Source organism: Saccostrea echinata, unplaced genomic scaffold, assembly GCF_033153115.1.
Source record: "Saccostrea echinata isolate AGI-Se365-2 ecotype Australia unplaced genomic scaffold, CSIRO_AGI_Sech_v1 ptg000008l, whole genome shotgun sequence".
In the NCBI taxonomy this organism is placed as follows: Eukaryota; Metazoa; Mollusca; class Bivalvia; order Ostreida; family Ostreidae; genus Saccostrea; species Saccostrea echinata.
In genome coordinates, this window is record NW_026889757.1 from 3,797,597 (window position 1) to 3,825,006 (window position 27,410).

Below are 27,410 nucleotides of genomic sequence, written 5' to 3' on the forward strand. Positions count from 1 at the left end.
CAGGACGCATGGATAATCGAAAGTAAAGTAAGAAAAATCCTTTAACAGACATTTATAAAGGATAGATTCCTAGGAGATTATAGTTTTAATGCATTATTTAGAATGCAATGAAAGGAAAATAGTGAAAACTTGATACAATCTAGTGGAAGTTTTATTATCAAACGTTTGATATTTTTAATTTTTGGACCTCAGTTTAAACAAAAATTGAACAAATTTTCCCAAGAAGGAAACAAATCATTTGATTTACAAAATAAACTATTTATAGCAATGACCCTAAAGGGGTTGAAGAAAGATGACCAAATTTCATCTCTTTTTGGTCAATTCTTAGAATTTCAAATGGAAATACATGTAGTTCAAATGTGTAACAATTTATGATGAAGAGTATAAGCTCTAACAATATAATGCTCATTTCTCTTTTATCTCAGCACTACTGGACGAAAAAAGTGCTGAGAATCCCAAAATTTACTGATAATGTTTGATAATTACTGATACTGTGCTGTTCTTGCTGATAAATACTGATATTTACTGTTATTCTTACTGTTGTAACTGATAATTTTAGTTGTTTCTGATAAATACTGATAATTACTGTCGTCTTTACTGTTGAGTCTGATAAATACTGATAAATACTGTTGATGTGCTGTCGATGCTGAGATTTACTGATAATTACTGTGGTCCTTGTTTTTGAGCGAGAAGGTGCTAAAATAGAGCTTTGGGTTGTTAAAACCTTCTTCAATCATTACTTTCTTTTTTTTTATTTAATTTTCCCAACAACATATTCACGTTTCTTTATATTTACTGCTTATGACAAAAATATGATACTGGTCTCAATTATAATACGGTTGTGAAAATCTTGACAATTATAATTAAAGTTAACCATTAAATAAAATTGTCAGCGTAAAGGCAAATGTTTTCCAAGAATCTATGAAAATAGTACATGTATGTCTGTAACCAGAATAAATGGAATTTTCCTTTTGCATGAAGATTTCATTTTAACATAAGTCACTGTAATGCTAAAACATTAAGGCTTTAAAAAAAAATTAAAAAAAAAAAAAAAAAAAGGATTGATTGCCCGACTCAAGAAATTTGGGTAAGGAGGTTGGTGAATTTTTTCATTTAAAAATACTGAAGTGGAAATAATTATTAATGGGTGGGCTAAAACCGGGATAAAAAAAAATTCCAGCAGAATAGGAAAAATTTGATTCGGACTTTTTTTTCACTCGGTCAAGAGAGGACAAACAATCATTTTCTTTTTAAAGATGGCCTTACATGATAGCTTTTTTTTTTTTTTTTTTTTTTTTTTTTTAAATTCTTCCCCAAAGATATGCATAGTTTTTTATTATTTTTTTTTTAATGTTCGGTCTTTCGATCTTTTTCCCCTGAAAATCTGCCCGAAACTGATAAATTTTATTGGTTTTTTTTTTTAATAAATTGAGAGATGAAAAAAAGGGGTGAATATGTTCAGTCTGGAGGCACATTTTTTATTTATTTATTTATTTATTTTTTTAGGAATACGTAATGCAAGCATCCGTAGATCGTCCCAGAATATAACTCTGCTACATGTGTTTATACATGTGCAACCGGCAGATGGGGACTGATCAAAAATTATTTGTCAGAATTATAGTGTAAGTGCAATGGTATACACGTGTACATGTAATTTTGATGTTGGTCTCTTACAGTTTTACAAGTCACCACATAAAACATTTTTATTCAATAAGTTTTAAAAATCTCATTCATTTAATTTAATTTTTATGGAATGGAAAATAAGAAATGGGACCTACTAAATGTAAATAATGGATTATTAATTTGATCGATTTTAATATTGTAAGGTCACAGATCTGAATGGAATACACGTTTAAATTGATCAGAAATCAAAGATCAACCCGTGATTTGGCTTTATTGTGTACATGTCTTAGGCACTGGGGCAGAACCGGGTACAACATGTATATTCCATGTAAGTTGTAGTGGTCAGCGTAACAATGGGCACTAATTACCTATTGTTCTGCGTCTGGGGCTATTCTCTTTAGAGAAGTGGACAGGCTTTCGCCTACATCCACTTCTCTTCGCAAGCCTTCATGTTTGGATTCTGGAAAACGTGTAAATCTCGAACCGGTGACGGTCTACACTTCAACTGACATTTCGTCTAAAATACGTCTGAATGTACGTAATAGACGTGTTATATTATTAACATAAATACACACAATTGTCACAAGAAAACTGACCTTTAAGTATTGTTAATCCATTTTCACAAGTTCTCCATCCCGGATTTAAATTATGTGCAAGTAACTCTTGAAGTATTCAAAAATCTCTAATTCGGATAAAAATGGAAACTATTTTTACAAAATAATAATGAAACGAGAGAAATCGTCTACTCTGTTTAAACTAACGAGACAGTATTTCCTCAAGTTTCGTTCAAATTCTTTTGATCTTTGTTTTAAATCTTTTTTTCATTTCTCGGGAAAGGTAGAGTTAATATCGTTTAAAAATAAAAGAAAATATTTTTTAGTATTGTCAGTGAGGAAGTAATGAAGTAATTTTTAAGCTCAAATTTACATTTAAATTGTACTAAAATAGTAAAAATAAGTAAAGGTAATAATATTAATTTTGAATAATATGCTAAATCAAAAGTGAATTGTCCAAAACTTTTTTTGAACATTAAAATACGTCTTCGCCAATTTTCCAAATTATCCGACTTAAAATTTTCAATTTTTTCTAATAAGCTGTGGTAGATAAACATTAGTTTAAATCCGGGATGGAGAACTTGTGAAAATGGATTAACAGAACTTAAAGGTCAGTTTTCTTGTGACAGTTGTGTGTATTTATGTTAAAATTGTTAAGACAACACGTCTATTACGTACATTCGGACGTCTTTTAGACGAAATATCAGTTGAAGTGTAGACCGTCACCGGTTCGAGATTTACACGTTTTCCAGACTCAAAACATGAAGGCTTGCGAAGAGAAGTGGATGTAGGCGAAAGCCTGTCCACTTCTCTAAAGAGAATACGTCTGGGGCCACCGGTGTTAATAATAAACAAATGAACCTGCACTGTACATGTACATGTACCTGCTACTTGGAGCAGGAACAATCTTTATGAATGCACAAAAAATTTAATACTTGTTATCGATTTGATTGACAAATTAAATTGATAGAAAAATGTTTAGCAATATAGGACACAGTACAAAATTTAAAAAGAGAGAGAGAGAGAGAGAGAGAGAGAGAGAGAGAGAGAGAGAGAGAGAGAGAGAAATGAAGTTTATATATGTTGTACAAACTTATTAATTAAGTGAAGTAACTTAAACATGTTAAAATAAAATAGATTTATTTTAATTCACGTCGATCTTTGCTCAGTATTTAATTTCATTTGCTAGTTTTACGTACATTTCTTGAGATAAAGTTTAAAGAATATCCAGCGGGAGGATGCTACATGTAAATTCATTTGAATCCACACTGTTAACAGTGTTTATGGGCCTGTAAAACGGAGACGAGAAAATGATAAGGAAGAGTTCGACTTTGTTTATCTAATAAATAATTATGCAAAATTTATACAAGATTTTTTTTTTTAAAGATGGTTTAGTGATTTAGCAATTTGTGTAATGATATTAGCATCAGCTGTTCACAGTTCAGAAAATCGCTGAAGCCGAGAAAAAAAATCTGTTATGAATTATCGGAATATAATAGTAACATGCTGATCGCACTCATGAATAAATGTTATTATAATAGCTGAATTTTGTATTGTTTCTTGATTCTCTAAAATAATTTATTCATGTATATTAAAGATATTTAGTAATTATTACATGTATAACTTACGGAACTTAAAACTAAAGAATCAACCTTGCGCCTATCAGCTTAGTTAACATTCTGTCATCCCCCCTTTTTTTCTGCTACAGTCTGAATAACTAATTGAATCATGTCGCGTGTACTTTGAGTATATTGGTCTCGCAAAAAGAGAAATGGACAACAAATATTATACTCTCTGTACAAGGTTATTTCTAATTTTACTAATGTTACTAAATGCGTATCGTAAGAAATACAACGTGTACTAATATTTGACCCGATTCTCAAAACGAAAGTAGAAACTTCTACACGTGGTGGACATGTGAATATTTTACACAGTGTTTTAAGAACAACCGAGTAATTTCAAGTTTTGTTTTATTTCGTTTTTTAACTGACTGACCGCGTATAAGCAGGTTATTATTATTTTTTTTTTAAATTGATCTAGCTGTTACCAGTAATTACGCACATCGTACTAACGAAGAAAGATCTCCGTATTTCATTGAATGAGAATCACACTGCATAAGATTTCTATCTCTTGGTGGCTTGTTGTTAAAAAAAACAACGAAAGATATATAGCTTGATACCACAAAATGATATTAAAAAAATTATTATTTGAACCTGTCACATTCTTCATTAAAGGGCATAGTATATGTTATATGAGTAGATTTTTTGTGAGAAATATTTAATACTGCCTTGTTAAAAGGAGAATGGTTTGTAAAGGGGGGGGGGGTCTCAACTAAGAGAGCAGACGGAACCCATGTTACTAGTCAAATATTCAGGTTCTCTATATGAAAATATAAATTTAATTGCAATCATTAACTGTATTGAAGATGCTTCCTAAAATTTTTAACGACAGTACAAATTAAGTACACGCGGAAAAAATATGAGATGGGATTTTTTTTAAAAAAACCTTTGTGAATTAAAAAATTGTTTTAAAAAGTACCTGCATAGGTAGAGTAACAACTGCATGAACACTCCCCCCCCCCCCCGCCCCCGCCCCCTTCAGATATTGACAACAAAGGAGAAATATAAAGATAAAGGAAAACATAAACATTTATGATCTAATTTTAACATTAAGATGTAAAAAAAATAAATAATAAAATAAAAATAAATAAATGAAACGTGAAAACAAATAATTCATGTGACTTTTTCATTTAGAATTTAACTAGTAAGTAAATTGTAATGAATTTTGTTGATAAAATACTTTCTTTGAAATAATTAATCATCACTCAAGTTTTTTATCACCTTCTCAGCTCAAGAACAATGACCACAGTAATTATCAGTAAATCTCAGCATCGACAGCACATCGACAGTATTTATCAGTATTTATCAGACTCAACAGTAAAGACGACAGTAATTATCAGTATTTATCAGAAACAACTAAAATTATCAGATACAACAGTAAGAATAACAGTAAATATCAGTATTTATCAGCAAGAACAGCACAGTATCAGTAATTATCAAACATTATCAGTAAAATTTGGGATTCTCAGCACTTTTTTCGTCCAGTAGTGCAGAGATCTATATATCACCAAGAAAATATGAGCATAATAACGTTCCAGTAACATGAAACATAAAGACGTTGTCAACATAATAGAATTTTGCTGCCAAATTATGCATATTTTTGAAAGTCATGTAATGCTGCTAAACAAAGATAAAAGGGAAAGTTATGATGAATTTTAATATGTATCATAGTTCTAATATTCATGATTGATATTTAACTTTTTTAAATACTTAGTTGCTCTGTCTTTTACATAAAACAGCCTAAATGCAACTAGGCATGTTATAAATAAGGTTTACAGGGAACATGGAATTTAATACTAGTACCATTCCAGCTGGAGTATATTCAAAGTAATTTTTTATGCTCCCGTAATCGAAGATTTTAGTGGCATAAAGCTTTTCACTGTCTCTCTGTTTATCTGTTTCTCCGCAAAAACTTTAACCTTGCCCATAACTTTTGATTTGTTGGAGCTATAGCTTTCATATTTCACGTGTATTCCTTGTACAAGCTCTTCCCTTGGGAATCATTTATTTTTACCGTGGAGTTTGACCTACTTTTGAAAAACTTTAACCTTGGCCATAACTTTTGAGATGTTGGTGCTGGGGCTTTCATATTTCACATGTGTATTCCTTGTGACAAGACTTTTCCTTGAGCACATTTGTTTTGACCTTTTGACCTTGGAGTTTGACCTACTTTAGAAAAACTTTAACCGTGGCCATAAATTTTGAACAGTTTGTGTTAGGGCTTTCATATTTCACATGTGTATAAATCAATAAAGGATTTTTTCTAAATACTCGATAGTTTCTCAATGACATATATGTTTCATACTGTACGAATCAAATGTCTCTAAATGTTCAAAAGAATTTGTTTATTTATTAGCAGACGAATGTTTCCGTTTTTTTTTTCGATCATGACAAGGAGCACGCGGCGGGTGTGACCGGTCGGCAGGGGGTGCTCACTCCTCCGTGGCACCTGATCCCACCTCTAAATTTTGAGGTCCGTGTTTGCTCTGCTCCAAATTTGTATCGTTTCATTGGACCTTCGAGATTGAATACTATTCGTTATCTTCATATTTCATTGATTGGTTCCCTGACATTTTTAGGGACAACTTGCACAAGTATTTCCAAGCAGCTGCGATTGGAATGGGTAGAGAATCATTGCTACGACATTTGTAAAAAAAAAAAAAAAAAAAAAAAAAAAAAAAAAAAAAAAATCGAGATAAATTAAATTCATACATGAATGTTTTATGTCCCTGCGTGGCCCCAGAATCATGCGGCAGTCTTAGATTAAATAAAATTTTCAGTCTTTCACTGAATGAATATTTATTGTAATATGATACTTGAATATTAAAAACAATATCTGAGAGGGGAAAAAAATATTACATTTCAATATTTTTTGTTTTCTATTATTCAAAATCTAGGTAAAAATACAAATTTTGACTTAATATGAGTCTAAGACTGATTTATGACCCTGGGGCTTGATTACAGGTAATATTAATTCGGTCATGATGCTTATATTTTTTTTATTAATTTAATTGAATTTTACGGTACAGTAAGAATGTGTTGTTTTACACAAAGTGGGCAGTATTTCAGCCATATGTCTGTGGAAAAAAAGATGTGAGAGGAGGAACCTGGCGATCATGTTCGTGGGATGTTTTGAGCAAGGGTTCCCCTAATTTGATCATTTTTTTTTTCAATTTAGATAAAAAGAAAGGAATGTTTTGCGTAACGATGTTTTAAACCAACGATGTTTAAAAACCGTTCAAAGGAAGTCGAAATCTGCTTGGCATTCTTCGGTATCTTCATTTTTCATCAGAAATAGATAATGAAAATATTTTACTATCATGCGTGCCTGCTTCGTATTTTCCAAAAAAAGATTTGTATTTCAACAGAACTTGGTACAGTGCCATGACTCAAAAGCATAAGGGAATTTCGCAAACAAAGATAAGTGGAGGGAACTCTAACGGGAATCATCCATTTCATTAAAAATCGAGTATTCAAGCTCAAAGGTCCATTTAAACAATACAAATCAGGAGCAGAGCAAACACGGACCTCTTACACATTAGAGGTGGGATCAGGTGCCATGGAGGAGTGATCATTCCCTGCCAACCGGTCATACCTGCCGTGTGCTCCTTGTCATGATCGGCAAAAACGGAAAAATCCATAGACAATTACAATTAATATGAAAAACGGAGTCAGCATTTGACATAATGATAGATTGTATTTGCCGACAAGATCATGTTTCGACCATAGAACTTGCGATATGATGACTTTTAACGAGCCTGTTGATATTCTTGTTTCATGGACTTTTCAATAGCTTGCCTCGTTTTAGATATTGTTTGCACGTAGAGCATGCTCTTTACGTATCGAATCAACTGAGAGACATAAACCCCATATGCAGATGATATGGGTATATTGCTACATAAGTAAGGAAAGTTGCGAATGAAAAGTTTAAGTTATCACGTTTATCATAAACTTGGTTGCTAGGTTACCATAAAGGTCTTCTCTAGTAAAATATCCCAATATGAAACCAATGTCTCAGACTCTGTGGTATTTTTTATTTAAGGCTCTGGGATATATGAACGACATATGACTGGAAGTAAGTAATGGATATATGCCGAATACTGTTCTATATGTAAAATTATCAGACTGTTTGAGGCCCGTTAGGGCCAAAAACAGTCTGATAATTTTACATATAGAATTGTATGAGGCATATATCTTACTTAAAACATTGCTATTTAAATGTCCAAAAGTTACCTGGAGGAGTCCGATAATTACACAATAGGAGTTCAGGCATCAATAGTTTTCTACCCGAAACCATCTAATAAGTAGACAAAAGAAAAAAGAAAGTTTTTTTCCCCTTTAGACAGTAAAATTAGTGAGTGAACTCTTTTGTTTCGTTCATTCAATGGCAGTCGTTTGGCTTAGCAGGAACTATGGACAGTGGTCAGGTGATGAAGGATTTTTATGATTCGGAATATTTTTTTTATTAAGTGCGTTTGACATTGGTACAGATACAGTGTTGGATGATATCTTCAAAATGCATTTAAAGTAAAAATGCGGATTTTTATCTAAAATTTTGATTGGATGATATAATGAAAATCTTGGGTTTTAAAAGTGCAGTCATTGGCGAACAAACCTCGTTAAATGAAGAGACTCGCAGACTGGTTCTTTATTAGAAATGGATTTAAATTGGCTTATTCACAGTGCAGTATCGAAAACGCTTTGGAAAAAAAAGAAAGAAAAAAAAAAAGAAAAAAAAAAAGGAATGGAAAGTGTTACTTTTGAGGAAGGTTTAAATTCCAGTTTCTTCTTGGATTTGCTATTTTTAACAATTTAATTTCCTAGCGTTCGCTTTCCCTGAATTTTTTCTCCCTAATTTTTTTTCTTTGGTTTCTGAACATATTAAACCTTGATTTCACTCAAGTTGTTGTTGTTTTTTTAACTACTGTCCGATTTTGTTATCACTGCCGTCCGATAATATATTATTGGACTGCAAATTATTATTATCGGACGGCGACAGGTAAATTTTTAGACAGCAAGAAGAAAGGCATGAAGTCACAGCAATGTTTTAGCTATTGTTAATTGATAATACGTTGTCAATATATCTAAATGTCGTGTTGAAGGCCACAGTAAGTGTTTTCTATATACTTTAAGATTAAATGAATTGTTTTTTCTCTACAAAGAAGTTTGAACATGTACTTTATAGAGTTCTCGAAATGTTCTTTATCGTTTTGGAAGCAAAAAGTTTTTAATTCAGCAAAACCATTCGTATAAAAAAGATAAAAAAAAATATCCTTGAAAAATCAATGAAAAATGTGAGATCTCATTAATCATAAATAGGCAGAGCTTAATAATAGATAAATATCTATATCACAGAAGTTAGGGAAAACAAAACAGTTGATTATTCTATTAGAACCTTCCGACAATAAACTTTGTTCGCTCTTTCATTTTTTCAAAACCATTGCAATGGGATCTGCAACAGTTCCTAATGTGATCAGTTTGTACCTCATTGGACAAGTCCTGTTTCTGTTACGGACATGCTACTCTCAGTGCTTCGACGCAAAAATTTTGATCATTAGCAATTATGGAAATTCCTCAGTGCCTGGTTTTAACCTTTTAACCAATGCTAACATGGGAATGTGCATGATGGTTTGTTACAAGTTTACATTATGTCGGTCAGTAGATTGGATACGAGAAGAAAAGAAATGCCATCTTAACACAAGATTTGACATCAAAAATGTCAGTCGTCTAATGTTCGAAGACCGAATCATTCGTGTTTACCGGGAAAATTTCCCAAAGGTTAGAAAAATCATGAAACATTTAAGTAAGAATTGAAAGATATTTTAACAATTCACGACTTGAGTTGATTTATTTTCAGCATCTTTTGGGTGATTGTTTAAATCATTCATGTACCGAGGATGCCATCTGTATTAGTGGTAACTGTGTACCTGTTTTAAAAGGTAACAAATTTCTGCAGGTGATAATTTTTAAAAAAATATATTTTAAGTTAATTTTAAAATTTAATATGCTTGATTTCACTTTTTGTTGAAGTTCACATTCCTTTCACGATTATTTCCCTGTTCTGCAAGCTTCGGATGTGTTATGTTTATTTCATGTATGTTTTATGCTTCATGGATATAGTGTGAAATCCTAAATTTCGGGAGGGGTTAATTTTGAAGTTAACTTGAAGTTACCAGAGAATTCATGTCCTCTATGAAAGGTAACGAATCACATTCCCACGAAAAGATATTTTGTTCTCAAACCACAAAAATCTGATCCCACAGAAAAGTAATTTTAAATAATTTTCGTTCTCACTCAATTTCTTCTGTTATTTGCTTTAGAAAGAAGATAGAATGTCTTCAAATTACTCTTGCTTTGTTGTAAATTTTGGTTCTTGTAAATTTACTAATTAATTGAATAATTAATTGAATAAGAAGTAATAAGAAGTAATTGGGAATATAAGCATTGATATCAGTCAATGTATGCATAATTATTTTGATCGCCAATGTTACGCGCAATTGCTTTGACATCATAGGTGTCAATCTTGGTCAAGCGAAGTAATTACAGAAAAATCACTAATTTTCGTGGGGTTTAATTTTCGTTGTTTTTGAGGTATGAAGAGATCAACGTAATCATGTCCTCAACGAAATGTAAAATTCCATATAAAAGTACGCAACATTTCTTCATCCACGAAATCAGATCCCCCAAAAACCATTTTTTTCCTCAAACCTCGAAAATTTGACCCCACGAAAATATGTGTTTTATTAGTATTGTGTTTACAAAACGGCTCATTTGTTGCGTCTATTAAACCTGTTAGATAATAAATAAATGATGATTGGATTATTGACAGCTAGTAAGGTATAATTTGCGGAGTTTGAATGCACATATATTTACAGGAAATGATTTAGGAAGATTTTATCACATTTCCTAGACTTGGTTGGGAGGTGAAAGGGGGCCCTTTTTTGCAAATGCGAGGTTTTTTCCCCATTCAGAACGATCGTTTATGCCTGACCACGATTTGTTTTTGTACTAATAAAATATTTTAAGGAAATGGTGCTTTTTAAAACAAAACCAAAAAAATAAATAAATAAATAAATAAATAAATAAAAAATAACCATGCAACATGCATTTTTTTTTAAAAAAGAAAAGACGCACGGACTCTTACTGTAGGAATGTTCTGAAATTCGTAATGGCGTACAGTGGCATTGAAAAGTGTCATCTCTAGGACATGATATTCACTGCTGTAATAGCTAGAAGATATACAGGATTTATTGATATATAATTTATAAATAAAGCGAATGAAGGAGAATTTGACCACAAATATTTATAAACATTTACGTAATCAAACTGTAGTAATTCGTTCTATTTATTTGAAGTCCCAAATTGTCAACGCTTCGTCTTCGCTGTCCTCTCTACTTGTCAGCAAAATTTCTTGGTTATTTATCTCTGCTAGGCATTCATACATAAAAAATTGAACGTCCACTACCAAAAAAATCGTCATGTCAAAATTTGCCACAACCATATTGTGTAGTATATTTATTTAACGTCATAATCTATTCGATATATTTTTTCTTACGATAAGCTTTACGAGTTCTAATTGACCATTGACACTGTGACCTTTCAGTACAACTTGTCCCCTATCTAATGTGGAGATTTTTACTTCGAGGACCCTATATCATGAGCGTTTTATTGCTTAATCACAACCGTTTTCAAAATTATTTAATAATAAAATGGTAATTATATGTTTCAAGAATATATTCAATCATGATAATTGTGCTTCATTTTAAAGAAATTTAGATGACATGATAAAAACCTTTTAACTTTTAAGTGGATGATGTGATGCTCGAATGATACGTTAGGCAGAGAGATAAATAATTTGACTTATTTAAACATTAAACAGAAAAAATATACAAGGATTGTTCAGCGATTTTGAAAAGAGCCTCTAGCAAAAGAGGCCAAGATGGCGTATATGTTATTTACGCCGACACCCGAAGAGAGGTCTTCTGTGACATGACGACAGATGAAGGAGGTTGGACGGTGAGTAGTGTTTAATTTTTGCATGAATACATTGTACTAATAAAATGCCCCTTTATTAGAAAGTTGTTTATCACTGTTGGAATTTTGTAGCAATAACTGTTGCAATAGTCATCATGGAACAACATTATCAAATTTTAATGAATGAACTCATAATGTTTGCTGATGGTGACATGAAACATTTCTGGTTACATCAGCACCTTAACTGGGGTCGCGATTGGTAGATAATCGCTACCGAAAAGCCCTTACTGTACCTGTAGACAAGGTAAATATGGTACCTAAAGAACACTTAGGGTGAAGCCTTTTAGTTTAATTCTAATGTGTAATTTGAAAGTTTTTTGGAACTTGTGTTTAATCCTTATCACACATTGTCATTAAGATACCGCATGTTCAACAAAAAACAAGAATACCAGACATATTTTCATGCCCCTTTAGATCATCGTGGATAATCTTTTAATCACATCTATGACAAGAAGCTTTATAAACAGACATGGTGTTGCTTATAGGTGATTCAGAAACGAGAAGATGGCGATGTCGATTTTTACAGGACGTGGAAAGATTATAAACATGGATTTGGGAATGCCTCTAAAAACTACTGGATACATGTAGGTATATGTTGCTCTTTTTTGGTAAAACGATTATGTTTTAATCAAAACAGAATGAATACAGGTATTAGACACAGAAAATGAAATACGTTCTGCAAATATTTCTTAACAATTGGTATGAAATATTTAAGACAAACTTCCACCTAATGTTTGTGCTTGCAAGCAAGTTTATAAGAAACAGATAATCTACAAAATGCCATCTTTTTAAACGAGACTATAAACTGCCTCTGTTCAAAAAAAAAAACAAACAAAAAAAAAAAAAAAAAAAAAAAAAAAAAAAAAAAAACAACAAAAAAACAACAACCATGGAACAAGCTCTTGCGTACTAAATCGATTTGGGGACATTGAGAGTGTATGCAGGTGCTTATGGACTATTGCTGCATCGATACTAGGAGTTTGAGGATAGGAAAATCATTCCGTTTGTCATTTAGTATGCAGTTAAATCTTATCTTCAGGAAACATCTAAATAAAAAACAGATGTGAAAGATTCTGTCTAGTATCTTTTACTCTGGGTTCATTGGAAATAAATATGAAATGTAGCCTTCTACTTCCTCTGAAGGCAAGAACAGATAAATTGTATTATCCATTAATCATCAGCTCTATTCTTTTATTCCTTTTTATCATTTCAGAATTGTATTTAAATCTGTTGTAATTTGGTAACCAAATATTAATAATTTTTAGTTTCAATGCTGTCCCTGGCCTCACCAAGTTTTTTCCAATCATAGTTTTACTAATCATAGCTTTACTATACTAATTTACCTTGAAAATATTCATTGAAAGATCCCTTTCCCATTTTTGTACATGTATTATATTGAAATTCGGTCACCTTAATGTAATCAGAATTTTTTCTGGGAAAAAATGTTAGGATTCCCCCAGTATATTTATATAAAACTTTCATTTTTTTTTACTAAGGGAACGATGCAGTCCGTGCTTTAACAAGGGATCAAAACCAAGAGCTTCGAGTATACCTAAAGAGATATAACGGAGAACAGGCTTATGCGAAATATACCACATTTTACATCGGAGATGAAAACAATAAATACACTATAACAGTATCTGGATACAGCGGGACGGCGAGTGAGTAGTGTAATCAAGATAATATTAGAATTTTCTAGCTTGGTTTGTCATATACCTTGGATAGTATTCAAGTTTAAAAGATATTAATTATAAATATTATATCCTTTAAATTATCTAGTAAAAAGAGACAGTAGGTACTTATACATTTCATTTGTAGAAATTTTCTCTGCAAAGATTGTTAACAATATTTGATATTTTGTTTCAAATGTTGCTTGTAGTTATGATTTCGCATTTTATTCAAAAGGGTCACTGTAACAATCTGTATACCCAAGCTCCATTGCCAGCACCTGGTGCACTGCCGCAAATACACTTACGTAGTTAAACTATTGTCCTGTTCACATGGAGAGTTTAATTTGCAGTAAATTAATGCGAAGTAAACTAATGCGAATAAAATTGCGTTCACACGACAACTGATGCGAAATTAACTAATGCGAATTAAATTTTATTTCTATAGTAGGGCTATTCAATCTTTATTTTCTGTATACCCAAGCTCCATTGCCAGCACCTGGTGCACTGCCGCAAATACACTTACGTAGTTAAACTATTGTCCTGTTCACATGGAGAGTTTAATTTGCAGTAAATTAATGCGAAGTAAACTAATGCGAATAAAATTGCGTTCACACGACAACTGATGCGAAATTAACTAATGCGAATTAAATTTTATTTCTATAGTAGGGCTATTCAATCTTTATTTTCTGTATACCCAAGCTCCATTGCCAGCACCTGGTGCACTGCCGCAAATACACTTACGTAGTTAAACTATTGTCCTGTTCACATGGAGAGTTTAATTTGCAGTAAATTAATGCGAAGTAAACTAATGCGAATTAAATTGCGTTCACATGACAACTGATGCGAAATTAACTAATGCGAATTAAATTTTATTTCTATAGTAGGGCTATTCAATAAGGCTATTATGACATCATTTGCAAATCACGTCATCTTATGCATGACGGATCCATTTGACCTAATGTCATAGCGTCTGTACGCATTTTAGTGATTAACATAATTTTTTATAGTTTTCCACTCAAAAAATAATACAAGTACTTATATCTGACCACCCACATGTGGCATTTGACTTAATTCTGTCATTACGCATGTGTCAGAATTTAATTCGAACAAGCTTCGCTTAGCGTTCACACGGAGCTAATGCGAAGTAATTTAATGCGCAGTAAACTAATTCGAATTAAACTAATTCTTGATAACGCGATTACTTAACTTAATGGAATTCTTTCCTGGGGGCACATTGCTATTGCATACAACGCGAGATCAAGCATTGTGGATTTTTAAAGGGCAGATATGAAAGAAGTCCAGGCCTCAAGACCATTAACTGATAATAGATTTAAGTCAAAATTTTGATTTTGAGTATCTTGAGTTCTACTCAACATATGTGCATAAAAATTTGAAAGTTTTAATAATACAAGAATCCCTACGAATGTTGAAAATTTTGTTTCATTATCAAAATTATTCCAAAAATTATATTGATTTGAAATTTTGACTTAAGTCTGTACTCAGTTTATGGTCTTGGGGCCTGGTGAAATATCTTGCGGAACATTCGCTGAAACACGCTTATAAATTTAAAGAGAACCTAGTCCTTATGTGTTACAATTTTATTCAGTGATACTTTTTCAGCAAGCCGACTCTACTAATTAAATTCAACCATATCTTTCTGATTATCGTTACTTTTGGAAGCTGATAAAAAATTTAAACATTCCAAATTAAACAACCTACTATTTGAAGTTCAAACCTTTGCAATACATAGTCGGCATATTAATTGTTCGAATCATTTGATTGTCACTAGCGTAAGTAATTCATGCCCCGGAAATCTCGCGAGATTTAGAGTTTCCTCGACTTCGCCGCAAAAGAGCGTCATTAAGTTAGATAACTGTGAGATAATCGCGATACAAAGTATTCGCTTAAATTTCTCCATGTGAACGCAATACAAATTTGATTCGCAGAAACTTACGTTTAATTCGAATTAAACTCTTTATGTGAACAGGGCATACAATTTAAAGACAGAATCTATGCATTTTTGAATATCTTTCTTGTGTGTAAGATAGATAATTTATATGTCAAAGTTTTACAAACTGAATCAATATGGCAGTTATAGCGCAATGAATGATAAATGTGTACTCCTAAATAATTTTTTTTTCAGATTCAACATCTTTAATCAATTTGATACATAACAATTTAGTTCAGAGGAATTCATCTTTGATTTTCTATGGTCGGTTTTCATTAGCTTACATTTTGTCTTCGTGATATTCCATGCCATTTGATTTTTGAAAAACCAATTTCAAACTCACACTAATCAAGTTAAATGAAGCCAATACTCTGTTTCAGGTGACAGTTTGGCTTATCACAATGGTATGAGATTCAGCACATATGATCAGAAGAATGACAATGCAGTAGAAGGGAGTTGTGCTATAGAATACCGGGGAGGCTGGTGGTACAACTGGTGTCACAAATCAAATCTGAACGGAGAGTATGCGCTGTCTCCTGTGATTGGTCCAAAATACCCGACATGGCTGTACTGGAAAAATACATTTGAGGCGCTACAGAAGACTGTGATTATGATAAGACACAAAAACTAATGTATAATTAGTCTCGGCATGTTAATAATGAATTTAACATGTTAAAACTCTTTACAAACATCTTTATGTGATTACCTTCTCATTCAGTATCATTAACCATTCAATGTTTTCTTTGTATTTTTCTTAGTTTGAAAATTCATATTTTGTGCCTTAATGATTTTCACATTACAGTTCTAAAAAAAAGAATCTATGTTGACATTGCTATGTGAAATGATTCTCATACATGATATTATGTCTCTTGTTAATAAGGAAAGTTTTTCCCCTCATAACAAATGCAGTGTGTTAACTGTCTCTCTTCTAACTATGTTGGTACGTGTGATGTACCATTTCACGAAGTCCGGTGCACATGGTACTTCTGTCACACTTTTACCTGAAGGAGATGTATATGCATATATATATATATATATATATATATATATATATATATATATATATATATATATATATATATAGAGAGAGAGAGAGAGAGAGAGAGAGAGAGAGAGAGAGAGAGAGAGAGAGAGAGTCTATCTGAATGGCTGATACTGTCTCCTATTTGTGGAGATACCAAGCTAAGACGGCTATGACGAGATCAGTTATATTAGATCTGCGGTTATCTACGTACGCCTTGTCTGATTTTACTGTTAATTATGATGAAAACCTATAGTATCACTGGATATACCGAGTCTGTTGTGACTTGCAATCAATACTTGGTTCAGGTATAACTTGTTATACCAAATCTGTTGTGACGTGTAATCAATATCTGGTTCTGGTATTAATAGTTATGTAGACATTTAGAGGAGAAATACGGAAATATAGCGGTCCTTGAAAAAATCGTTGAGGGTGAGGAGTTAACCTCAAGGACCCCATACATTTCCGTATTACCCCTCAAAGTGTCGACATTACGAAATTATCCCGTCGATATTTTTTTAACAAGCGATGCAAAACATCGCCTGCTGTTTTGATGACCACCAATTGTTATGAAGACCTGGCTCTGGGGCCATGAAACTTAGATGAGCTCACTTTTGATCTCAGTTTCACCTTTTTCAATTCCTTTGGTAAAAGTGATACTGAGATCAAAAATGAGCTCGTCTAAGTTTTATGGCCCAGAAGCCTGTACTTATGGAACACATCATCAGACCTCATAATGATTGAAAAGTCAAAGAGTATCTTTGCCATGATGTCATTGACTGATTACACGATGATTACACGTCACAATGTCCACAGACATGAACTCACTTGAACACTAGTCTTGTGGAACTTTCTTGGCCGTAGAATTAACGAAAAGACCCCTAGTTATAGAAACAGAGAAACTGAAAGATGTTTTGTATGAGGAAATGCGACAGTACCCTACCTCCCCCCTCCCTCCCCCCCCCCCCCAAACCGCCTAAGGCGACGTAAACGGCCCGAGAAGGCGAGAACAAAAGATTTCAAAAAGTCGTTGTGGATAAACACATTATTCAGTAAACGTTTATATAATAAAAAATGTTTAGAATTAATGAATCTTATAAAAATTTGGATTAAGGTTGAGCGTGCTTGTTGCTAGAAACTTTTAGTTACAAAAAATAGAAGTAAAACTTTACATTCCACATTTCTTGTCAAATATTCTGCTCTTTGGAAAATTATTAATCATATCAAATCAGTAAGATAACAGATGATTTTTATTTTATTGTCGTTTACCTGCATAAGAATTACTCGCCAACTACAAAACACCAAAACTCATATACTGGTCCTGGGCTGAATACAAAATTTAAAATCGATATGATGCGGAAAACTTGTTGAGTTAAAGTGTTAGCCTGACGCCGTGTTTTGCGTTAGCTTGTCGGATGTTGTTTCAAGTTGCTTTAGCTTGATGACGTGTGAGGAATTGTTACACTTTTGCAAATGGCTCTATCGGGACACCATAAAAAGGACATATATAAATAACTTTCATTTAAAATGGAAATAAAACACTGCATAGTTCTAAAGTATTACTTACAGTAAAATTGTCAGAGAAATGACAGTTTCTCTACAACTAAGCAGGAGAAAAATAGCAAATATTCAAACAAAATATGTTGTCATTTTCAAGTACCTATATGGGTTATCGATTAAAGATCAAAATTGGAAAGGAACATGTTCATGTTATAGGAGACAAATGGGTATATTTTAAATAAAAATCTGTAGAAAATGGAAAAGGTAAAAGAAAATATTCATGAAATATTATTGAACTAAGTAAGCCTTGAAAAAGCCAAACACGAACTCTGAAGTTTTTATTTTCTGACAAAACTGAAAAATTGCATTCTTTTAGTCTTTAAATGTGGTTTATGAAATAGCATATGAATTGTCAAACGAAGGATAGTTTTAAAAAATTAACAGAGATCAAACTAGATACAAATGATTGATAATCATTTAATACATTCTTCAGAAAACGATGGGATGAAGAAAGTGAAGACTTTCAAAAACCATTCGATACAATCCTGTTGTGGAAGTTTAAGCATAAGGAGTTGCTTTTTTTTCATTTTGGATCCTCAGTTTGATTTTAAAAGAGGATCAAATCTTTTACGAAGGATTACCAAATGGGGTTATTTCAGGCCATTTAAAGCAATGTCCCTAAAGAGACTGAAGGAAAGATAATTCGATTTCACTTGATATCTCCTTTTCCTATGTGCTGATATTCTTGGAATTTAATTTGATACAACCAAAGTGTATAATAATTGAGGGATAAGGGTACAAACTTTGACAATATGGCGATGATACCTCTCATTCGCAGATGGATCTATTACCAAGGAAAAAAATCATTTTGAAAAACTTTTACGTAAAATCAAACTCCAAAAAATTGTCAATGTTTTTTTCTGCCAATATACGCTAGAAATAAATAAGAATAAAACATAAAATACATTTTAAGGGGGACCGACCCTCTGATAAGAGAGATAACTTTCCAAGTAAAATATCCTAGTATTACTCATAGTTTACTTTATCAGAGTTTAATTATCGGGACCTTTGAGCAGTCAATTCGATCAAACTAAACATATGATGGAAACATTACCTCATATTTCCTTTGACTGTACTTTTCAAATTGTTTTATTATGTTTGACAAAAAAACATTTAAATCCAGTTTTAAAACCCTTAAAAATTGAATAAGTTCTATCTGTTTAACGATCATTTTAAAAATGGTTTAATGTATCAAGCACCAAATGTAGAATTTTTATTAGTATTACATTTTTTTCCCACTGAAAAAATATTTATAAGAAAGATAACTCTTGCTAACAGATGTATTGTTTTCTTACAACTACATATAACATTGTGATATTCTGACTTAGGAAGCAGCGCTTCATTATGATTTCTAATATGAATTTAGTAGGTATGACACTAAATATTATTTTCATATACACCGCATATTTCTAATTTTATGTTGTGATAATAAATTATTACTCTTCCTAATCTCTGTGTTAAAATTTCTTCATATTATGATCTGACATAAAAATCATTTCTGAAAAAATAAGCAGCGCTTCATACCTCATACTATTTTTCATTTGATTTTGATGCTATAGCTCTTGACGAAAATCAATGTTGGGAAGTTTAAAAAAATTTCGTGAAATTTGGAGCAGAGGGTCATTAGTCCTTAAATGATAAAGGTAAACTAAAAGTGTCTCAAGTATTTTGGGAAAACGCATTAGTAATGTTTTCAAGTACATGTAATATTTATCTAAAATAACTGTACATCTTGCATTGTAAAGGTTCAACAGAGTTTTGGTTTTAAATTGGCCGCATTTGCACCTTTTAAAGTGAATGCATATATCAAGGACGGGTATTAATTAGATAAAAAATGAGCTGTCAGTCATTTGTCACTGGTCAGATCATACAAGGTCGTCTCAACAGGAGTCACAGAAAACTTAAAATTATAGCATCGTGACGTGCTTAAGACTCACATGAGAATTCTTAACACATAAACGTGGTAGATTGGTAATGCTCGCCAATTCTAGACAACTTGCAAAATATTTATAATAAAACAACTGGATAATCTCCCAAAGAGAAACCTACAAATACTTTCATAAATTGAGAAGCATTAAATTTCTACATAAATTCCTTTTTCAGGCAAATGCAATAACTGCCATGTATAAATAAAAAATTCAGATTAAAGACTTTGGAAAGATACATCATTCCCGTTATATTTTGTACTTAGTTTAAAATTTTTCTTTTATATATGAATATAAATACTTAACATCAAATTAAACGTTTCTTCTGCCTTTTTTCTTTTTTCTTTTTTTTTTTTGACAAAGGTGGAAAACGAACTTTATATCTTTCTTGAAAAGTGCATTATTATTATGAAAGCAAGACCAACGTTTTGAATTTACCACATTTAAATTAAAACGATAATAAAACGTACTGAACAATCGATGAACACATCACATGAGACCTCATCAATCATTAATTAGATATTTATTAGACATACTTAAAGATAGACATATACACCAAAGAAGTTTAAAAAACCAGAACAGTTGATTATTTGATGAGTACCCATGACAAAAAATTTTGATCGCTCTGTCATTTAAAAAGGGAAAAAACTATTGCAATGTTATCTGCAACAGTTTCTAATGTGATCACTTTGTACCTCATTGGCCAAGTCCTGTTTCTGTTACGGACATGCTACTCTCAGTGCTTCGACCCAAAAACTTTGATAATAAGCAGTTATGAAAATTCCTCAGTGCCTGGTTTTAACCTTTTGACCAATGCTGACATGGGAATGTGCATGATGGTTTGTTACAAGTTTACGTTATGTCGGTCAGTAGATTGGATACGAGAAGAAAAGACATGTCGTCTTAACACAAGATTTCCTATCAAGAATGTCAGTCCTCTAATGACAGAGGACAGCATCATTCATGTTGACCGGAAAAATTTTCCACAGGTAAGACATAAATCTTGTAAAATTTTAGTAAAAATGAATTGAATTACATATGAATTGAATCACGACTTTATTATGTTATATTTTCAGCATCTTGTGGGTGATTGTCTAAACTATTCATGTACCGAGGATGCCATCTGTATTCGTGGAAACTGTTTACCTGTTTTAGCAGGTAAAACAATTATTTTCTACATATTTCTGCACGTAGTGATTCTAAAATTCGGTAGGATAAATTTCAATTGTTGTTGAAGTTCTCATCTTCAATTAAACGACTTTTTTTTCTCTACGATCCTTTTCCTATTTTACAATAAAATATGGAGATAATGAACAATAATTAAGCTCAAAAGTCCTTTGGAATAGTGTAATCAAGCTCAAAAGTCCATTGAAGCAATACAAATTGGGAGCCGAGCAAACACGGACCTCAAATTATCAGATTTGGGTTTAGGTGCCATGGAGGAGTATGCTTCTATTGTACTTTGTTTACTTAATTCAAATATGTTCGTTATGAAATATGCAGATAACGAGCAATTATCAAGCTCAAATATCCATTGAAACAATAAAAAATTTGATGCAAAGCACACTCGGATCACTAAGAAAAACATCAAAGATGCCATGCAAGTTTAAGAATCCCCTGTCGACCGGTCACACCCGCCCGCGTGTTCCTTGTCATAATCGGGAAAACTGAAAAAAATCATAGACAATTCAGTGAAAATAATGGTGCAACAATTTGTATGAAAAATGTCTGTCAACATTCGACTTAATGATAGTTTGTATTTGCTGACAAGGTTATTATATCGACCGAAGAATGTGCGAAATGTTGACTGAACGAGACTTTGATATCACGAAGTTGATAAGAAATCAACAGATAAAACATTTTGCAGCTTGCAATGCACTAATACAATAGTCATTTAAGTAGAATTACTAATAATTATATTTATTTAAAAATTACATAGAAAAAATATACAAAGACTGCTCGGAGATTTTGAAAAGAAACTCCAGCAGGAAAGGCCAAGATGGCATATATATTATTTATGCCGACACCCGAAGAGAGGTCTTCTGTGACATGACGACAGATGGAGGTGGTTGGACGGTGAGTGTTTTTTTTTTAATTTATTAAGGAATACCCTGTACTCCAATGTTTATATTTGTTTTCATTTATCAATATTTAAATTCTGTGGAAATTGCTGTTAGCAATGTTCATCATAAAAACAAAATAGTTTTAAACGATCTTATTACATCTATTGCTAATTGTGACATGCAACATGTCTGGTTTAACAGTACCTTAACTAAGGTCGTGTTAAATGTCTTGCTGGAACACCGCTTTTGAAAACCACCAGCAAACTTGAAGATGAGACAATCTATAAAACATCTAGGTGAAATATATGGAGATAACGAACAGTATTCAAGCTCAAAAGTCCATTATACAATACAAAATAGGAGCAGAGCAAACACGGACCTCCAAACATCAGAGGTGGGATCAGGTGCCATGGAGGAGTGAGCATCCCCTGCCGACCGGTCACACCCGCCGTGTGCTCCTTGTCATGATCGGGAAATAACGGAAAAATCCGTCGACAATTCAGTGTGTAAATAATGGCCTAACAATTAGTATGAAAAACGTCAGTCAGCATTTGACTCAATGATAAATTGTATTTGCTGACAAGGTCATTGTATCGACCATAGAACTTACGAAATGATGACTTTAAACGAGACAGCTAGGTGAAAGCCTTCAGTTTAATTCGTCTGCTATTTGGTATTTTTCTGTGCTCACGGGCAAAGAACAAAAAAAACATACTTACGATAAGCTTTTTGGACCTTGTTCAAATTGTCAATAAAATATTTAAATGTTCAAAATTATAAGACTCAAACATATTCCTATACCCTTTATATCATCAAATAGTTCTCAAACTCAGAAAATTATCCTAGTCTGTCAAGATGACCCAGGAGAGAGCAATCTAGTGGATAATATTTTTTTCATATCTATGATAAGACACTTTATACTAAGTCAGTGAATATTGTTTATAGGTAATTCAGAAACGAGAAGATGGCGATGTTGATTTTTTCAGGACATGGAAAGAATATAAACACGGATTTGGGAATGCCTCTAAAAACTACTGGATAGGTATTCCTGTGTATTCCTTTTTTCTTGTTAACTTTCAATTTTCAATCAAAAACATTGTATATACAGGGATTAGATACAGGACAATGAAATGAAATATACTCTTTAAATCTTTTTTAACACATTACCTAGCAGCTGGTTTGAAATCTTTCAGTCAAAGGTCGACCAGATAATAGTTTTTGTTTGCAATCAAGGTCATTATAATGCTAAATACCTACTTTAAAGTAAACTGTTGAAACCCACTGTATTATAAAGTTTTTTTTTGTCAGTAGCATGCCTAGGTTTAAAATTTGAATGCACATGAAGCCTTTGCGAACTAAATCGGTTAAGAGACATTGAGACCGTCTGCAGGTTATTATGGAATATCGTTACATAGATATGAGAAGTCTGAGGATTGAAAATCTAAAATCCTTTCTTTCGTCATTAGTATGCCATTAAAGCCTATCTTCAGTAAACATCTAAATGTATATGAACAGACGTGGTAGATTCTGTAATTTTTTTTATTCTGAGTTCACTTGAAATGAATAATGAAATATAGCATTCTAGTTCCTGCTTACGATAGGAACAGATAAAATTTATCATCAATTAATCATCAGCTCTGTGTCTTCATTCCCTTTAATGTTTTCACAATTATATATATATAAGTCTGTTGTAACTGGAAACCAACTAAAATATTCTATTTCTGATGTAAATGTAAGTTTTCACTTTTAAAGAAAAAAGAAGTATCTTGCAAAATGATATTTCTATTGTTATCATCAAATTTCAATACAATTTAGTAAACGAGAAACTTCTGTGCGTGGATTAAGGATTTCCACAAAGTGGTTGCAAATGTTACCAAAAATAAAAGATGGTTATAAATTCTTCCCCCAAGCTGCTGCTATAATTTCAACTTTAATTCAATTTAATTTTAAAGAAACCCAGATACACAAATACAGTACCACGAAAAACTTTAAAATCTACGAGATCCTTTAAAGATGCTAATCATCCAATTGACAATTTTGTATATGTATTTATATATTGAATATCCAAACAATTAAGGAAATGATGCAATCCATGCTTTAACAAGGGATCAAAATCAAGAGCTCCGAGTAGACCTAAGGAGATTTAACGGAGAACAGGCTTATGCGGAATATGCCATCTTTTACATCGGAGATGAAAACGATAAATACTATATAACAGTATCTGGATACAGCGGGACAGCGAGTGAGTAGTGCATGATCAAGATATAAATTGTGTATTAGAGAGGATACTTTTAAAAAGAATATGTATTGTTTATGATAAATCTCTACTAAGTTTATCATAAGCTTGGGATAGTACTAAAATCCTTTTAAGTTCAGATAACATACTGGATTTAGTTTAAAAGCAAAGTATTTTATTATAGTAAAAGTCCTACAGGGCTCCAAGTAAAATGAGCCAAGTTAAGTTTTCTTATTATCCTGATTATTGGAAACTTCAACACAATTGTATACTTCACATTATATTTGACTTCGCACATTTTCTGCCATTTTACCAACGAAAATCAATTACTGTATACAGGGTTATTTTCGCCCCGTGCTAATTTCATCCTTTCACACTTTCAAACAATTTTGTTCTGTTTTAAATTCGCATAGACATAGTTGTCCTTAACAGATATTGTTCCGCCTTTAAAAATGTGTTCCTTTATAAATCTATACTAAAAAAGTCTAACATTTTCAATGTTTTATAGAGCAGTCATAAAAAAATCGATGTTTGACTGAAGATTGAGATATTGGATCTGTCGATGAGATATTGGACCGCTTCCGTCACACAATGGGCGGGATCAGCTAAATCTCATTTGCATTCGGTGATATCCACAAGACCGGAATTGACCGAGTTTAACAACAGTGCGTGCTGGTAAATAAAATTTACATCACGGAAGCCAGCACAAGATATATGTATGTTAAAAAAAATAAAAGGTATAACAAAACATTTATTGACTGTATTCTCGGGCAAAATGCGTTTTATCGACCACTCGAACCAAACTGTTTGCTTGAGGCCTAACAGCCTCAGGCAAACAATTTGGTTCTTGGGTCCGACAAAACGCATGTTGCCCTCGAACCCAGTCAATAAATGTATAAGACTGTCTTTCAGGAATTCGCCCAGTTTTAAATTTGCTCACTTCTGACTAAGGCAAAGAGAGGAAAATAAAAGGAGGGCAAAAATTTTCCCTGTTTATAGTAGATGTCATTAAAACCCTATTACAGGTGACAGGATGACTCAATTTTTCGATGCTTTTCGATGCAGACCAAGGGCACTATCAGATTTGATAACTGAGTTACAATTATTCATTTTTTAAAAAAAATTTTATGCATTAAACTTTAATGTAAGCAATACTCTTTTAAAGGTGACAGTTTGGCTTATCACAGTGGTATGAGATTCAGCACAAAAGATCAGGATAATGACACAAGTGAAGATGATGAAAACTGTGCTGAAGTATATCGAGGAGCCTGGTGGTACGGCTGGTGCCTCAGATCAAACCTGAACGGCCAGTATTCACAGTCTCCTGTTCATGGTCCTCAGTACCCGGTATGGCTGTACTGGAAAAATAGCTTTGAAGCGCTGAAGAAGACTGTAATGATGATAAGACACAAAAACTAAAGTAAAATCAGCCCTGATATGTTTATAATGAATTTAATATATTAGTTTTTTTTTAAAGTGGTAGTGTCCGATCTCAATTACTTCTCACACAGTATCAAAATTCATACCATGATTTATCTGATTTTTTTTAAAGTAATTAAAGTTATACCTGTTCCTGAAACTAGACTGATACATGTAGAGTGTAATTAATCTTGACACATTCTTAATGATTTTTATATTTTAGTTTTTAAGGTATTCCAATCTTAGGTTCTTAAAATAAGCAGTTAAGTTATTGATACTGCTTACAAAAATGTCTCTAAATTCACAAAGTAATGTACATTTACCCATGGTATTTCTTCAAAGTTCATCGTTAAAGTGAATCATATTATTGAGGGAATATTATTTGATTTCAGATATATTTTCGGGAAATGCAAATAAAAGCACCAGTTATGCATTTTCTGATCAGTAAATATATTTAAAGATAAAAAACTGTAGAAATCCAGGGATTAGGAGAAAATTGAATGTTTTTCATAGTTATACAGTGTTTTAGTTATTCTAATTACTTTAATTATTATATAATACATAATGCAAAAAGCTTGTTCTACCATAACCAGACATCACAGATCACATGTGATATCATCTCATGCTAATAAGCGTTAGCGTCTACATGTATAAGTTTAGTTTACAGGAAATTAAATTTCTCTAAAAATGTTTTTTTTTTTTGGTTCTTTCGAGGGGTAAAAATGTAAACTTTTTACAATAGTTTTTTAAGACTTCAAAGAACCTTGAATCATATTGACATGCATGAAATGAAAATTGTTGCAAGAAAAGATTTCAATTTCAAGCTTCCTTTTGATAATTTTTAATCAAATAATGATTTTAAGAGTTATCCTCCCTGACCGAGGAGTGGATATCCTTGAAAGAAAAGTAATTTATCACTATGTGATATATTTTTCAGATAATATTTTAAAAATCATATCTCTTGTAAATATTTAAGGAATTACTTTCCAGTTAGTTGGCTATGCCAGGTCATCAACAATAGTTGAAAAGCGTAATATATAATTATGATTAATTATTTAAAATTAAAAAAAAAAAAAAAAAAAAAAACAACTAGTCAGCGAATTCCTTATATTCACATTAATATATGAAATAAAATAATAAATATAAATTAAAAATGTATGGGTCGATAACTGCATTAGATGATAAAATCAGAGTGTTTAACTGAATCTTGTATAATTCGTTATAAGGAGTCTGATGTGACATGATTAATGCGCAGTCTGGTACTATTAACATATGCAGAGTCTGATATGACTGGTTGTCAATACCCAGACTGGAATTTTTGACGCACGAGTACCGAGTCTGCTGAGAACTGATAAAAAAGGTTTTTTTTAAAAAAAACGAACAGTGATCATTCTCATAAATCCTTTAAGCAACGAGAATCGTGGACAGGACAGAGCTCTTGTTAATGATTTAAAAAAACCCGGAAAAATCAATGTTCAAACCCGAGATGATAAATATAAAAAATTGGTTTTGATATCTCGAAGGACTAGCCTTTCACGCTGTCCAGTGTTCAAATAGATTTAGAAATCCAAAATGGAAAAGAAGTGATACAAGATCGCAGTTGAACTGGTCGATCAAACTCTGTTGGGACACCATACCAAAATGTGTCGATGTCTTGAGCAACATGATATCTGTAAATACTAGATTTACACTGAAAGACATTGCAAAGACATTAAAAAATTCATTGCCACAGTTTTTA

At 32.2% G+C, this 27,410-nt stretch overlaps 1 protein-coding gene across 1 annotated transcript; it reads left to right on the top strand.

Annotated features, from left to right (window-relative positions):
- The first annotated feature begins 11,785 nt into the window (after window positions 1–11,785).
- On the top strand, window positions 11,786–25,672 carry LOC133181146 (angiopoietin-related protein 6-like). The gene is made up of 10 exons (XM_061315686.1): window positions 11,786–11,812; window positions 12,316–12,418; window positions 13,327–13,491; window positions 15,829–16,052; window positions 20,806–20,943; window positions 21,031–21,112; window positions 21,894–22,030; window positions 22,963–23,059; window positions 24,095–24,259; window positions 25,419–25,672. The coding sequence occupies exons 1-10, from the start codon at window positions 11,786–11,788 to the stop codon at window positions 25,670–25,672; spliced, it is 1,392 nt and encodes a 463-aa protein (XP_061171670.1).
- Window positions 25,673–27,410: the final 1,738 nt, after the last annotated feature.

Excerpts from the sequence above, each read along its gene's own strand:
- LOC133181146 (XM_061315686.1), top strand. The coding sequence starts at position 11,786 with ATGACGACAGATGAAGGAGGTTGGACG. Across the intron at positions 11,813-12,315 it reads CAGATGAAGGAGGTTGGACG|GTGATTCAGAAACGAGAAGA; the intron begins GTGAGTAGTGTT and ends TGTTGCTTATAG. Across the intron at positions 13,492-15,828 it reads TGGATACAGCGGGACGGCGA|GTGACAGTTTGGCTTATCAC; the intron begins GTGAGTAGTGTA and ends ACTCTGTTTCAG.